The sequence below is a fragment of the Alligator mississippiensis genome, chromosome 2 (assembly GCF_030867095.1).
Source record: "Alligator mississippiensis isolate rAllMis1 chromosome 2, rAllMis1, whole genome shotgun sequence".
NCBI lineage: Eukaryota > Metazoa > Chordata > Crocodylia > Alligatoridae > Alligator > Alligator mississippiensis.
In genome coordinates this window covers 204,440,039-204,456,813 of record NC_081825.1, presented here as the reverse complement: position 1 = coordinate 204,456,813, position 16,775 = coordinate 204,440,039, and the positions used below count along the sequence as shown (strand labels likewise).

At 40.0% G+C, this 16,775-nt stretch overlaps 1 protein-coding gene across 5 annotated transcripts in view; it reads left to right on the top strand.

The window, feature by feature from the left end:
- The window catches only part of KIAA1549L (KIAA1549 like), a 292,080-nt gene that overhangs the window by 151,549 nt on the left and 123,756 nt on the right, over positions 1–16,775 (top strand). For all 5 annotated transcript variants that reach the window (XM_014602417.3, XM_019476980.2, XM_019476978.2 and 2 more), the window contains exons 2-6: positions 2,568–6,353; positions 7,865–7,977; positions 10,711–10,930; positions 12,408–12,541; positions 15,148–15,310. In XM_014602417.3, coding sequence (XP_014457903.3) covers positions 2,568–6,353; positions 7,865–7,977; positions 10,711–10,930; positions 12,408–12,541; positions 15,148–15,310 — 4,416 coding nt within the window. The remainder of the gene's footprint in view (positions 1–2,567; positions 6,354–7,864; positions 7,978–10,710; positions 10,931–12,407; positions 12,542–15,147; positions 15,311–16,775) is intronic.

The window sequence follows — 16,775 nt, the reverse complement described above, 5'->3', positions numbered from 1 at the left end:
TGAAACTGGTTTATGTGCACTGAACTCTTGTTCCGTTACAGGTTTAAACCAGTTTCTGATCACTTAAACTGGTTTATATGCAACTCTGTCCCTAGCCTTTGTAGGCACAAGACATCTTTTTGTCAGTCAAACAAGGAACAATTTTTGTAACCCTTCAAAATGTTTAAAACTGACAATATGAGGGCTCTCCTTGGTGTAACATGGCTTAGGCACCATGGCTTATACCTAGGGCCACTATCTATCCCTTTTGTAAGTATGATTATTTTACCAAATTTACTCCTAAGTAATGTTATACAGCCTGTACTGTGGAAGGACACCCAAGCTTTCCTTTTTCATGGACAGTATCTTTTTGCTTTTCTCTTTCTGACTATCCTGCTTTTCTAAAATAATTTGTTGCATGTTTCATTTACAGCTTAAGTTAGAGCAAAGAAAAAAATTAGCCTTTCCCCCCTGTGATTCAATACAATTTTGAACTGGATGATAAAAGCCTGGTCATTGAGAAAATGTTGTGTTGGACATGACATGACCTGATTTAGATGAAATATGTTACTGCTAAAGCATTTAATGCTGAAAGGAGCTACTATGCCTATCTACTCTGAGGCATGCATATGGGGAAGACAACTGGGTGGTGAGCAGCACAGGTGCAACACAAGGAAAGAACTGAGTCTCAGAGAGGAGCAAAACTTTCTATGCGTGTGCGCGCACACACGTAGGCAGATCTAGAATTTTGAAAAGGGGTGCACATGGTGAGGTGCACCATCACACATAGAAACAACACATTTTTCTCCAGTTAAAAATAAACTAGAAGCTTTACTAATATTTTAGGGGCCTAGGGCTGTGTTGGCTTAAGAATGAAGCAAAACAAATATAACTTCATTAGAATAAATTAAAAACAATCTGCAGGGATGTGATATAGGAGCTTCTTTATCAGGAGCAGCGAACAAACAGCAGAATTGCAGGACAAAGGATACGTTGATTCGTGAAACATCAAGACCATTAAAAAGAAGAGAGGGTTGTTAATGGTTCTGGAATCAAGAATTTAGAAAGGATCAGGTAGATTATAATGAGCCATGAAATCAGTTGACTCCCTCATGCAGACGTGGAGAAAAAAAAAGCAAAATTCCCTTTACTTTAAATTTGCCACGCCAAACCCAGCACACACCCAGAAGAGGCAGCATGTTAGTTGCACCTGGCTTTCTCAATGTTTGTAGAGATGCGGTTTGTAGAGGGGCTTTTTTGGTGCTTTTATCTAATAGCTGATTGAATTACCTTTAGCTAAAGGTGCCAAGAAGCCCTGCTGAAGCGCCTGATCTATACAAAAGCTGTGAAGCCAGACTGAAGTAATCCCCTGCTGTTTCCGGTAAAGCATGGGGTTTTTTTTTCTTCCACGTCTGTCAGCACCCTGTCTGACTAGAAATGCTGCTGCCACTGCCAGGAAGTTGGTTTTAAATTTTGGGTGGAGTGGGAATGAAAGGGGGTGCAAGTGCACCAGTGCAACACCCCCCGCATCCCCCCACATCTGGTTCTGCACACTCACGTGCATGCGCACATACACGCACACCAGTGAGACTTCCTCCAATGTTACATCTGTAGTGTCCTTGCTCACTCCTTGTTCAGGGAGGAGGGGAGTACTCCCTTTTATACCTCTACATAGGTACGTAGGCTGGGCCACCATTTGGCTTATGCTGTAATGGCAAATGGCACTGCCAAGCTTTAGCTGATGTATTTCATGGGAAAAAAAACAAACCCCCTTTAAAATTAATCTTGACTGAGACATAATCTTTAAATTAAAAAGGAATGAAAGGTTTTCTAAGCTATGACTTTTTAAAAACTAGCTGTCATCATTTTAAGAAAACAAAGCCTAGAAGTATCATTATGGTGGTGAATGCTAAATAAATTGGTGCTAGTGATGATGTGTTATACATCTGTATGCATACTAGCTAAAGTTTGATTTCCTCATTTGTTTTAATACTACCCCTTCCTTTCATTTTCATCCCTGTTATATTGTCTTGCTTCTCTGAGTATAATTACACATATTATCAGAACTGGCAAGACAAACACCTACAGATGCTTCATAGAGGAACCCAGCCAGTACTGATTCTATTCCCATTTCACAGAGCATGCCAAATCAGTGATGCCTGGTTGTCAGAATCCATTCCCTTTGTAAAGGCTAAACTTCACACATACTGTTTTGACAAAGTATGACTGATAGAAACTTTGGGTTGTCTCAAGCACAACGAGATACTTTCTAGAAGGTTAAGTCATCTTGGCTTATGAGCAATATCAGTAATTATTTTTCATTATCACTGTCTATAAAACATGGCCTGTCTTATAATTTTCAGTACAGTGAAACAACTTGAGAGGTTTATGTTCTCTTACATTATACTTTTTACATTAATATATGATGCTTTCTCTGATTTATGGTGTCCTTTGAACACGAAGAAGTGATTCACTCTAACTTTGCCTAGGATTATGCATTTCTTATTCATGCTCACTGGTGTAGTGCACCAAGGTTACTCTTTCAATTTTTTTTCTTTTAAACATTCATTTAAATTATTGTTTTACAGGTACCAAACAACAGCAAATAAATGTTGCTCCCTCTACAAAGTCTCTTGCCAACTGGAGATCTAGATTATCACCAACATGGCCTTCCATGGATATTAAGTCCTCCTCAGTGGCTGACATTTCGATGGGACAGACCCTGGAGAATGCAAACTTGCTTCAGATGATAAAAACAACTCTCACTGGCACACGTACCAGAATTATGGATCAAACCAATTTTTCACCAGCTCTTTACCAGGGCAGTGGTAATAGTGCATCCCAGGAGCCTGCTGAAGTTTCAGCTGAATCACCATTCAGACCATCATCTCAAGATGCAGATGAAAAAGCTGCTGTATCAGGTTTGCCTCAACTCAGTATGTTTGCCACATTGTCCACAACACCATCAGTGACACATTCAAGTACTGCTGTGCCATCTCAGCTAATATCATTAGATACACCCTCCATTTCAAAAGAAAGCACACCAGGATCAGGCATTCCTTCAACTGTTCCATCACCATCATTTTCTTCATCACCTCATACCATTATCTTTGCTAAGTCTACTGTGCTACCCACCAAAGTGCCTTTATCCACAGACACTGAAAGTTCCATCAACAGAGATTCAAGTAGTTCTCACGTTAGTGCAAACAGGGGCAACTCACGAAGTGTGGGCACTGCTGTAAATCCCAGCACAGTGAATCACACATTATCAAGAAAAGGGCCCAGACTGCTTACAGGTACGACATCTCTTAATATCTTTGGATCAACGATGGTGCATTTGACAAAGACACTGGCAAGGGAGTCACCCTTAGAAAGTACTGCCTTCTTATCTTTACACACTTCTGCTCCTCTGTCAGTAATGTTATATCCATCCTCCCAACCAGTAGCTTCCAAAAGTGCATCATGGCTTCCTATACGAAGAACGTCCTTGTCTCATTCAAGAGATGATGTGTCATCTTCTAGAGAAAATCTTTCCAATCAGCCATTCAAAGCAGTGGTGACTGACAAAGAGAATTATAGCAGTCTAACTGTGTCACCAGAAATCTTTAAGAATAAATCAGAAATTTACACGAATAATACTTTATTCCTCCATACTATGGATTTTCTACACACATTACTGAAAGTGACAAGTCATCAGTCTTCTTCAGCATTGACTAATGACATGCTAGGTTCTCTCAGGCCAGTATTTCTTTCACCAGCTTCTGTGAGTCCATTGGGAGTCTCCCATTCAACAGAAAATAAGTCTTCCTTCACAATGCCAAAAACATTTTTTACAGATGCACTAAACACTAGCAATGCAGTATTTCCAGCACCAGCAAATGAATCAGATTTTCTTGTTAAAAATGCCACCCTCCCCTATTCAACAGATACAACGACTTCCTTAATAACTAAGGCAAATCAGACCTCTAATATTACAGCACTTATTAAAAATGCTACAAATTATGAGAACACATTGATGTTCTCACTAGTAAATATTTCATTACCTCATTCAACAGTGTCAGCCAATGAGGTTTTTTCAAAGGAAGTAACTCATGCACCTCCTGAAGCTAATGCCATGCTACCAACTGAGTTTGAACCACCACAACTTTCTGATGTTTCTTCAATGAGAGCAGCAGCCTATCGATCTTTTACAAGAGATACTGTAGCCAAAATATACACCAACATGGAAGCTAACCGTGTCGTGCCACACGATTCTCAATACTCCAGACCTCCTTCAGAATCGCCTGCTAGTGAACACACCACAAGAACAACAATGCTTGAAAGAATTTTGCAAACAGAAAGCATGAGTCCTCTTACACCTGTTACATCATTGGCGACTTCCACTGCAGGCTTTTCAAAATTTATACACGCTATCATAAAGACATCTGCTCTTTATAATTCTAAAACTTCACAGGTTTCAAGTCCTAATGGACAAAGTCTGGCAGATTTAATAGATAATGAAGAAAGCAACGTGGAAGCATCTACCATTGTCACGCCACGTACAGAATACTTACATCTACCACCCTTAAATAAATCTGAAGTTACCAGTGGTCAGTTTTCAAATGCAAGTTATTCAAATGCATTTACTCCTATTGTGTCCTCAGAACTCTATAAATTGTCGCCATATGTTCCAGTGACAGAAACTACATTCAGCAAAGCCTCAACCGTCTCTATTTCAACTGCTGTCCCAGAAAACAGTTTAGATACTACAAAATCTCCAAAAGCCTCAGCTTTAGCTTCTAAATGGCCCCTTACAGCCTTGATTTCTAGTGGTTCTTCAACAAAAGAAACAGCCAAAATGGCAATAACAGAAGTTATTCCAAGCACTTCTTCATTAGAAACTGATTATCGTGGCATAGATTCAGCCATCTCGCATCTACAACAGCAAATAAATAACATTAGGAGCAAACAAACAACCATCTCTCTGACTTCAGCAACCTATACCTCTGCAACATCAAATCATAATTCTTCATTTTCACCTGTTGTTGGAATCAAGACTAAAAATTTCACAAACTTTAACCTGTATTCATCTGCTTTAGAAATGTCTACTGTTCAATATTCATCCCCTTCCCCCACTATGGTAATACCTGCAGCTCAGTCAGAAAAGCATATCAACACACCTCAAAATGTCACTAAATTGTTTACCAGCAGGGATGTTAATCTCACCTCAAAATCTGAAACATCAGTGCATGTGTTTGTGCCAGCAGCTAAGGATTTTGCAGCTAATGGTATGAGCACTGTTTCTAGCATGCTGAGTTCTGATACAGCTAATGCTGAAAAAGTCTCTTCAACAAATACTTTATATTCAACACCATCTGAACTCGGACTGGCTTCTCAATTCACTGGCAACTGGGCTGTTTCAGCTGATAATGAAATAGTTATCAGTGATACACAACCAACAATTTCTCCCTCTCTAGTAGTCAAATCATCCTCAAGCTCAGCATTGATATCCAGTCCTATTACAGAAGAATACATGACTCCTGGAAATCAGAGGGACTTTTCAAATAACTCTCTTTCAGAACCATCTAGCCAGCTGACTACTATTGTCCAAAATCCAACTATATTAGTTCCTGTACCTAATGAAGTTACTGAGGGCGCCCCATTGCAAACACCTACCACCAGTGCTTTGCAGTCAGTCATCATAACTTCTGTCCATGAATCACCAACACCACTAACTTCTGCTTTTTTGTCAACAACCAACTTTACCCATTCTGTCATTACAGTGTTATCTTCAGTGTCTCCTGGTGCAATACCTACAGTAGGAACTTCAGAAGCAAAACCATTTACAGGAGAATCAGCTCCAACTTCACCAGTGCCAACTTCATCCTTGTTTTCTCTAGGCACTGAAAACACACCCCTGCCACCTGTGATGGCATTAAGCACACTGATATCAACACTTGCAAAAAATAACACTGCCACAAAAATGACATCGATTCTAAACTCAGTAGCAACACACACAGGCTTTCCATTTGCACCAAGAAACATATCTATGTCACCCCCACGCACTGCTACTATATTTCTAACCTCTAAAGTTAGCAGAGTCCCAGGTTCCACACTAGGATCCACAACACATACACCAAGACAGATAGAAACAACAGTACCTGACACCATGAAAATCACAAGCTCAGAAATCACCAAAACATCAACTCCCTACCCACTGACAATTACAGCAGCTTTGACATCTATTACAGCATCAGCGAAAACAACTAGGCTTCCTCCTACCCCAGTGGAAAGCACTTCTGCTGCTCCTGCAACTTCAAGCGCAGCTTTTGCTAACACGACTGCAGTTCCTGCCTTGGAATGCCAGCAGTCCAGGAACCTTATGGTTAAAACAGGTAAGGCTATCAGATGAGTTTGGTTTGACCAGAAAAATATTGTTTTTGTATGATATACAGTTCACAATAAGTAGAAACAATGTTTAAATGTTTGTTAATTTACTCATTAAATTAAGGGCTTGGGTCACCAATTTGGGGATTAGGTACTGCAGTGATGAGTCCACTAACTAGCCAACTAGAGAGTCACCAGCAAGTAAATGTGGACAAATGTAGATTTTCATTAATACTTTTACATGATAAAATGAGGTCCTCCAGTTCCATGCTCTGTGGTTTTGCAGACCATTGCAAGACTCTGAAAGGTTTACTTTCTTTATTATACTGTAAGTTGAGTACATAATGGTAGTTTTTTCCCCTCTGCTGCAGCAAAAGGTCTAAGTCATTGGCTAAGGCAAGTTATTGTACTAATGAGGCTTTTGACCTGTTCTGGCATGGTACATTGCTCTCCTGTATAAAGATATATTTCAAAATAGTGCTTAACATTTAATATAATTAATCTCCAAATGATGTTCTTGTTGTTATTTATCATCATACTACGTCTCTAATCGTAGTACCATTTGTCATGGCTCTAAGCTTGGCTTAACGTTAAGGAAAAAATCTCTCTTAAGAACACTAAACTGAATGGCTCTTCAAAAATCATTCCCTGACAATGTAATGGTTCACATTGATAGCAAAGGGTAGCACTACATCAGGTACCTTATTTTAAGATGTAGAAAAGGAAAGGGGAGGGGTAAAATAAAGGCTTTACAAATTCATACCCGCACAAGATGAGGGGGAGATTGGGAAGAGTAAAATCCTTGGACAGACACTAGTGTTATTGATGTGTCTGTGCTGCTAAATATCACCAGAGATGACACATTTACAACAGCTGTGTCTGCAGGAAGACAAAGCATGTGATAAGAATAAGGCATGTCTGGTCTGGGATATCCAGGATGCAGCTAAGGATATTGAGTCTTTCTGTAAATTATTTGAAAAATGCTTCAGTCTTTTCCTTAGGTTGATAAAATTAATCACAACATCCTTGAACACTTCCTCAGTGAAAGTAATCATGGGAATTAAAGGCCATTTTGGTTTGCTTTAATCCTGAAACAGAGAAAGGGTAATTAGGTCTCTGTTTATGAAAATGCAGTGTATATTCTTCCACGTGTACTTCCTTGTACTTTGAATCCTGTGAGGCAATGTCATTTCAGTCATGTTGGAAGGTTCCATTAATCTACTTTCAGATTACCTGGTCATAGTGTAATTCACTGAAAAAGACTCAGTGATTGTAGAAAGTGCTGCAGTTTTAGCCCTTGCTCCCCACAGCAACAGAAGTATCTACTCTGAACACTGGAGAGCTCTGGGCTTGGGCTGAGCTCCTATGCAACCGGTGCATAACAAAGGGTTTCTTACTTGATTGTCACAGAACTTGGTCCAGATAGATGACTGTGATGAAAATTAGAAGGAAATAAAATCAAGAAAACAGTAGCATGTTGATGTTTCAGGCTAATGTGTATCTTGGTGTTGTTCAACAGTTTTGCTTCTGAACACAAGAAGGCTGCTGATCAGTGGTTCCTTAAAAGAGAATGTGACAAAAGGACTCACCCTGGTCTTGCGACAGGCTTTCAACCAAAATGTCAATGCTCAAGTAAGCAAACTGAATTATATAGTTAAATTAGAAGTCTTGGCACCCAAAGGAGGTGATAAACATCAATCTTAACCATTAGCAATTTGCCAAAGTGTTGGGTTTCTTAAGGATGTGAATCAAGGACAAACTAGTCAGAGACAAGCTCCTGCATTTCATCTCCCTTCCTTTAGAGTCATACAAACATACCCATGGTTTCTAGGAGCCACAAAAACAGTATTTCGGCTTTGTAATGTGCAGAACCAAGTGCCTATTGGTGGGATTGGGTGCAGAATAGAATTTAATTGATCAGCCAGTGTAGGGCTAGTCTTAAGGATGTTGTTAGCTATTGGGGTTTTGTGGAGCTGCTGCCTTCTTTTTCTTGGCTACTTCTTCCTCCCTTACTAAAGAAAAGGGCAGAGGGCAGGGAAGATGGCACATTACAGACTAACTTGTTCAGAGAGCATTAGCTTTGATAGGGTATAGCCGATTTCATCAGATGATGGCAAAGGGGTGAAGAATCTGACTGCTCTGCAGGTGATACATGCCCCTGATGTCCCACTGCAGTGATGCAGGCCATTCCTGAAGCCTAGATGAGTGTGAGTGCTCAGTGTTTTCAAATGCCTGGGTCACATGAGCTGGGTGGTACTTGGCAGCTTGGTTGTTGCCTGATGTGAGATTTACACCATATTTTTTCCCTTTTGCGCCTCATCATAAAAACTTGCCAGAACATAGAAGACTGGTGTTTAAAGATTCCAAAGATATTTTGAATTGGGCATGGTGAAGCACTTTGATTTCATTGCCAATGACAGATACAGAGCAAATGTCCCCCCCCCCCCAAGAGTTATAATATCATCATTGTTTAAAAACAACAGATTGTTTTGATCATACACCCAAGTAATGACAAAATGACTTGTGTTTTGGGGGTTTATTTTGCTCTTTAAGTAATACACTTCTTCATGCGTCTGAGGACTACAAGTGATATATATGATTAAATCCACACAACAACTCAGGATTTCAAAGGATAGGTTTTTATTTTAGCTGGTGCCTCCTTTTTGTGATTCAAATGGATTACATCTGTTTTTCAGTAAGATTGATATAGTGGCTTATTGCATAACTTCCTATAGCCAGGAACAGCAGGCTAACTGGACAGATGTGAGTGCACAGGATTTCTTTGTGATTTTTAGTCATGCTTTTGTTGTTTAGAAAATATAACACTGATAGGGTACTTCCCTAACCAAAGCTGGCTTTTGTGTGAAAGCTCCTGACATAATCATTTACAGAGAGGTAGTTAGCTGTGTTGGCCCCAACAGGCTGCAGCTTTATTGGGCTGCTTTGTGGGACGCTCAGGTGGGAAATTTTATTTCTGAAGTTTGCAAACACCGGATGCACTGTAGGGATGTAATCTGTCTAGCATGGAATGTACAGCACTTTTGGTTGTTTTTTTATGAAAGAAAGGTAGGAGCAGGAGAAATGCTATATGGAGTCTAAACTTTTTAGGGCCCCTATAAACTCTTTATGGTAGCTATCATTTTATTTTAAAAGGTGAAAGGGGAAGAGTCAGTTTTCTTTCTGGCATGTTGTGGAGCAGCAGTTTCTTCACCCCTTACTCCTCCCCCACCCTGAAATACAGGAATGAGTACACCCATGTAGTGAGCCAAGTGCTTCCACACCTTACTACAAATCAGTTGTAACAGCAAGTCCAATAAATAGGTTGTCACTGCTGTCAGCCCATTCTCTGGTTTGGAAATGCTGTGTCTGACATTTGCTTCTACAGTGACACAAAACTGAAGTGAGGGGAAAACAATTTTTACTGAAAGTAAGTGAGAATGACATGTTCATTACTTTCATCTAAATTACATGAAACTCTTATGTGGAGTGTAAGTCTAGACTGAAGTAGGTTGCTAGGGCCATATAATGTGAAAAATGAGGGATAGAGCTTCTTATGCTGTTAATAAGGATGCTATACACAGCTGTAGACTAGCATATGAACTATAAGTAAAGAAAAGGAACATTTACAAAAACAATGGAGGAAATACAAAATCATCCTATTCAGAATAATTGGTGGATAGTCCAGGTTTGTTGTTCGGCTCTATGATTATCAATTTCTCCTTTCCCCTGTGGGTGCTATCTAGATCAGTGTAGATTGCAGCAGTAAGCATAGAGAGATTATCGTCCTGGGGGCCTCTGAAACTAAAGGAAAGGCAGTTGAGTCATACTGCTGTCTCTCCATAAGACACAAGGAGGGTTCCTGTACCCTTCCCCATAGAGGGCCCTCTTTGAACTATGTGTGAAGGACACGTTTTTGAGCCCTAAGTGCAAGGAAACTAGCTTGTCTCTCACTACCAGCTGTAACTTTTTAAGGTAATATTGTGTTATTGTGCTCACTTTGAAGGATGCCTGTTGATGTAAGCTCTGCCCATGGAAGAATGCAAAAAATACAGTTGTGACATTAGAGGATCAAACAATAGAGAATTTTCCCCTTATACTCTTTTGACCCTAATCCTGTGAGCCCTGATATGCGCAAGAGTACAGTGGATCTTCTTGTATGTGAAATGACTCATGTATGTCAGTGTGCAAAATATTCAATTTCTAAGTTCAAAAGTAAAATTGCTTTATATCGCACCATCTGCTTCCATCCTGCCTTAAAGGAGATTACATGCAAAACCTCTAGGAAATCTGATTCAGAAGGAAAAATCCAATAACAGAACAGTTGATGGAAATAAAATAAAAGTAAAATTTCCCTCTGTGTTTTAGGTTGAAATTCTGGAACAATCAAATAACGTGACAGTTGGTTACTACGTTACACAGGGGAGGTTGGTTTTTATACCTGCTGCAGTTATTGAAATGCTTATTGCTTATGGTGTTAGCAATGCCACAGCAGACATAAAGCAGCATGTGCCAAATCTTCAGTCTGTTGCTGTACTGGCTTTGCCATGGAATCCATTGCCTGCCTACCACTTCCAGCTGAAAACAGGTAAGTAATGAAATAATCCTTTTAGGGTAATGGTTGCAGAGTTTACTGTCAATTCTGTAATAAATGCCTATCAGAAAAAAGAAAGCCCCAAATGTAGGTGTATAACTCCATCGACAAAAGTTAGCCTGAGTCTCCAATGTGACTCCCCATATACCGTATTTATTCAATTCCAAGACAACCCCCCCCATTTAACATGGAGGAGGAGCCCCTCCTCTTAGAATTGAGTACAGGGGCAGTGGAAGGGGCAGGCAGCTGCTACAGCTCTGGCTCCAGTTCCAGAAACCAGCAACCAGCCCCTGCCTGGGTTTGGCACTGTAGCTGCAGCTTCTGCCTGCCCCCTTTCCCCCTCTACCTCTGCACCCCACAATCTCCCCTGTACAGCCTCTCCCCCCATCTCCTCCACCCACACAGCCTCTGCTCCCCTGTCTGCCCCTCTCCCTCCCCCCTTACCCTTGATCCATGCTAGCGGGCTCCATCCATGCTGCAACCTGGGGCACTGGGCATGGCCCCAGCCCAGCCCCATAGCAGTGGTGTGCAGCCGACATGGCTGCTATGGGGCCTGGGCTGGGGCTGTGCTCCTTGCTCCACACTACTGTCAGCATGGAGCAAAGGTAAAGGGTTGCATTCCCCCAATTGCATTCTTTATCTTCCTGCTTCATTCAGTATACACCCTCCCATTTCTGCAGCAAATAAGGAATGCATCCTGCAAATAAGGTATGGATCCTGCATACCAGGTTTATTCCAAAACTTTCCATCTACCTGAATGGCTAAAGTCAGGCAAAGTTATAAGCAAATGAAAAGTGGGTCTTGGGTATTATCAGCAGTGCAGGGAATGAATTAAAGACAACCCTCCAATAATTAAATTCTATAAATGGAAAATGATACATTTTCTATAGAATCTGATTATTGGGGGATTGTTCAGGGTTGGCTTAGATTCGAATAAATAAGGCAGTATGTGGACTGTTGTGCTAATGCAGAAAGATGAGGTCACATATTGAATTGAAGAGATATCTTGGGTGTATACAAATATATTGCAACTACCTCATAGAATATATTATTTTCAACACTTCCCCCTTTCCAAGAAAAAAGAATTGGAATTAGTGTGTGGTTTATTATTTCTTTTCAAGAGCCAATGACTTTAAAGATTCAAGATAGTACTTATGTTTTAAGGTGGTTTTCACTTCTGCCCTAAACTTCAAGTAAGTGCATAGACAGTTGTGTTGATCTGAAAGTGTTATATATCATTGCAGAAACAGTCCCCTTTTATTTATGTGTCAGCTCAAATAACAGTATATAATCTTTGTAGTTTATTTTAATAGTAAATCATGTATAATATTGCTTAAGAATAAGCAAGTTTTATATGATGTTATATTCACCTATTTAATTTTGTAATCTGATCTTTTTGCTGTTATGCCTTATGAGACTTATGTAGACTCAGAAAATATTTTGACTATGCACTCACGCATTCATATTCTAGAGCTGCAGTTTGTGGGTCAAACAGACAATATACAGTCATGCAAGTTTGTTCAGACCATGGAACAGCGGTTACAGAGAGCATTCCAGGATGCTGAAAGGAAGGTCTTAAACACCAGCAACAACTTAACAGTTCAGGTATAATACCAGTGTCTTTGCCAGTATGTATTGTCAGACTAACAGGATTATTGCTTGCTGCTGAAATTGCTGATGTAGATTTATAGCTATGTACAGGGGTTACATTTGTGTTGGGAGAGACACCTTTCTTGAGCGCTTCCAACCAGAACAATCTTTCTCCTTCGTCACCAGCATGAATGGCTGTACACTCCTTCCACGTGATGAAGGTGAGTATCCCACAGCCCTCGACTCTCCCTTCAAGGAAGGGAGGAGGGAGAGCACAGGCTCCCTAAGAGCCCACTCCGGGCGAGCTGTCAAGGAGCCCTGGGGGGATGCTGCTGCCAGTGCAAATCCTGCCTGCCGCTGAACAGACCCAGGTCACCGTAGGTCTATGCAGGGTGGGGGAAGGAGTGAGGGGGGCATTTCCTTGCAGCTGGATCTATCCAGGGTGTCCCTGGGATATGTCAAGCTATCAGGGCCACCAATCAGCTGATCAGTGGGACAAGGGAAGCATTCCTCACTGTTGGAACCATCAAGGGGCCCCAGGATATTTCCAGGCACTGCACATCTGTTTCCCACACCCTCAGTCCAGTGCTGGAGTTGAATGCCCCTGTGTTAATGTCAACCCCATACATCTGATAGTCACTGTGGAGATATGTTTATATCTTCATATGCAGTTATGTTGTTTTATATGCATCTTATGGATCCACCTTAGTACTACAAGAAAAAAAATGAATTAAAGTGGCATGGAAAGTTATTATTACTACTTCCTGAAATTGAAACTTTACCATATTTTAAGTTAGCCTAATATATACAATATTTTAAAAATATTGATATTTACTAAATGTGTGTTCCAAAAACCCCTATTTAGATAATGGAAAGTTCAGATGTTTAACCCTAATTATTTCTTTCTTAGAATAGTAAAACATATCATTTCAACACTCTTAACTAAGACTGATATTTCAGATCACTCGATTTCATTAGGAGTGTTTATGATGCACATTTGTAAATCTAAATTGGGCACTGTGAACTCAGTCCTGCAAAGATTGAGGAAACATATGGGGAAACACAGTACTTCTGTGCAATTCACTAAAATAAAAAAGTTGGTCATGTAAGTGAGTTGTTGCAGAGCCCATGTTAGTGATTCATAGATTGTAAGGCTGGAAGGGACATAGGAAGATCGTTGGGTTCAGCCCCCTGCACCAAGCAGGAAAGATATATGGGCATGTCTACACATGCATTAATGTGCCACAATTATGACACTTAGTTTAGTACTGGGAATAACAGGTACTAATTTAATGCACTGTAATCAGTACTACTGCGCAGTAGTGCTGGCACAAGTTTTTTACACGACACTAATGCACAGTAGACTAATTCTACTGCGCATTAGCACAGTTGTTGCGATGATGCACTAATGAGCAATAGAATTAGTCTACTGTGTGTCTAGGGTCTCATGTAGACATGCCCTGTGTGTACTAAATATTCTCTTTATTGATTCAGTGAGGTTTTTTAACTATTTAGATTACCAAGAGGAGATAATCAGAGGAAACTGGTTACTTGAGTGACTCTACTGAGCTATGTTTTTATGTTTTGACCTTAAAAAACTTTGGCCTAAAACCCAGGCAATTACATGATTTATGTGACTAGGTATAAAGCAGAGAGGTAGTTAGCTCTGTTAGTCTGAAGTCAGGCAGAAGGAAGAGTAGATCTGTACTTCATAGACTAACTAAATATTTGTCATGCCTTTTAGCAAACTTTTGCTATCTTTGGTATATATATGGGGTAGGTTTGCACTTCATAGACTAACTAAATATTTATTATGCCAAATAGACATAATGAATATTTAGTTAGTTAATGAGGTCCAAACCTACTCTGCCTTCTGCTTATATATAAAGCAAATACATAAAACAGTAAAGTGGACTGTTTTCTCTTTTATTCCTCAAGAATCTCTTAGTTTTGGATCAGGGTATGGCCTGTGGCAAAGTGGAAGAGGGAGACAAGATACAAGGAAAGTTCTCTTGTCACCCACTCCCTTCCCTAAGCAGATAACTCATAACTTCAGAGTAACATGGCACTATCCCAAGTTTTTCATTCCAAACCTGAATATTGGCAGTCTCAACTGATATCCCAAAGATCTTTATAAAAGAAAATTTGTTTCTCCTTAGTCACTGGGGGTCAGGTTGCTCAGAAAGATTACTTCCCTCCCTGCCATAGCTCTACTGCTTCTCTGCTTCTGCTTAGGGGCTTATCCAAATCCCAGTGAATATAATGAGAAGTGGGCATTGAATCAGACACTGAAGAGAGAGAGGCTCAGAGTTGAGGTGGCAAGGATAGCTTACAGGACACGGAACAAGTCAGTGAAATCAGAGAACTGGGAGAAACCATACAAACAGGGTCCAAATCTACCTCACTGGATATAAAAAGGAGTGATAACCCTTGAGGAAGCCATGGGCCACATGTGTCTGGTCTGTTATGATATACCATGCTAAGCAGCGAGTTAAAAACATCCCCAAACGCATAATTTTGGCAGTAACATTTCCCTATTTGGTTATTTGCATTGATTATATGCATCTATGAACCAACGAGCTGAAATTGAACTGCATGATATTTCTTTACTTTTGTTTCAGATTTTGAACACATCAAATATTTCCCAGGGTGTCACCTTATTTTATGTGGTGAGCAATCAAAGCACAACTCTAAACGGCACGGTTTCCAGCAACCTGCTTAATCAGCTCTCAGCTGAACTGGTGGGATTCTATCTTACCTATCCACCTCTGACTATTGCCGAATGTAAGTAAGCAATTTCGATCACAGCTGGTTGTGATTGGTTAACATTACTTGAGAAACTTTAACAAACTTCCTATGTAGAACCCAAGGGTTTCAGCTTTGTACTTGCCTCAGAATGTTGCTTTACATGTAACAAGTGGAAATTTAAAATATACATATTTTTTCTTACTCCTTTCAGTTTTACCTGCTAAAAGGACACCTACCCTGATCTCTCTGCATGCTGGTAAATAATTAAGAATACATACGCACAGACATGCCTCCCTAACAGGAAAACACTGGTAGATTCCATTCCACTGTAAAGCTACATTTTTGTTAAGAAGGCATAACAAAACCTTTCCATACATCAACTCCAGGAAACACTATAACCTGTAAACCTTAGCCTCAACCCATAGGTTGATCTTGCACCTTTCTATCAATGGGAGTTTGGATTTTAATTTCACTGGAAGCAGAATTAGGCCCCAACACTTGTTCAGACAGATGTTCTTTGTAGCATGCTTTGAATATACACAGAATCAGGGGGGTTGAAAAACTGTTGAGTGCAGAATGGGTAGAGGCCCTTAAAATGAAGATGCAAAAAATGTATTTTTCAATCTGTTCTGGAAAAAAAATCTCATTGTACATGTTTTTGAACCTTAGACCCTGTTCTACAGGATGTTTTTTAAAATTGTGAATGTGGTGCACAACGCATTTTTCACTGCACATTATGCAGTCTTTTCTTTCCACTAGCTTTGAGGAGTCAAAGGTGCTATGAATCAGAAAAAGTTATGCCTATCAGCAGAATGTAGAGAGCAGATTCTCTGAGCCACTTAGCATGCCGATTTCCATAAAATGAGTGAAGACACATGGATATTGGCTATGGGGATTTAGTTTGATCAGTTGAATTCAGCCTGTGAAATTAGACTTTGTATAAATATAAGTTATCCATTCACTGTGAAAGATCAGTGCTTACTGTAAGAGAAAGGAGACAAAGATACATGAGCTCCATCTAACATGTAATAATAGTCTTGAGTTAAATGAGCACAGGCTCCAATTAATCTTACAATGCACAAGTCTTCATGATACAACTTAAGTATAAAAGAGTATGTTCAAATAACAGTGAAGATCCAGATTAAACCACAGTAGCCATGACATTCATTGATAAGACTAAATATCACCTTTGGTCCAGTCTGTCAAACTAAATAATTTCATGGATTGCAGTTTGTAATGTTTCGGTCCACACATGTTGCTGTTACTAGACTGATTAGGGTAGAGGTAAGCAGTAAACTGGATTATTTGGGTTAGTTTAAAATGAAGTCCTGAGATAATTTAATATATTTCCTATTCCAAAAAAATATGTGATCACATGGTGAAGGAAATGCAGAACTGCCCTTTTGGCTGTTCTTTCTTTCTTGCCAAAAACTCCAGGGGGTTTCAGATCCCATAGCGCCCCTCCCCCCCCCGCAACACACACAGACACACACATACATAC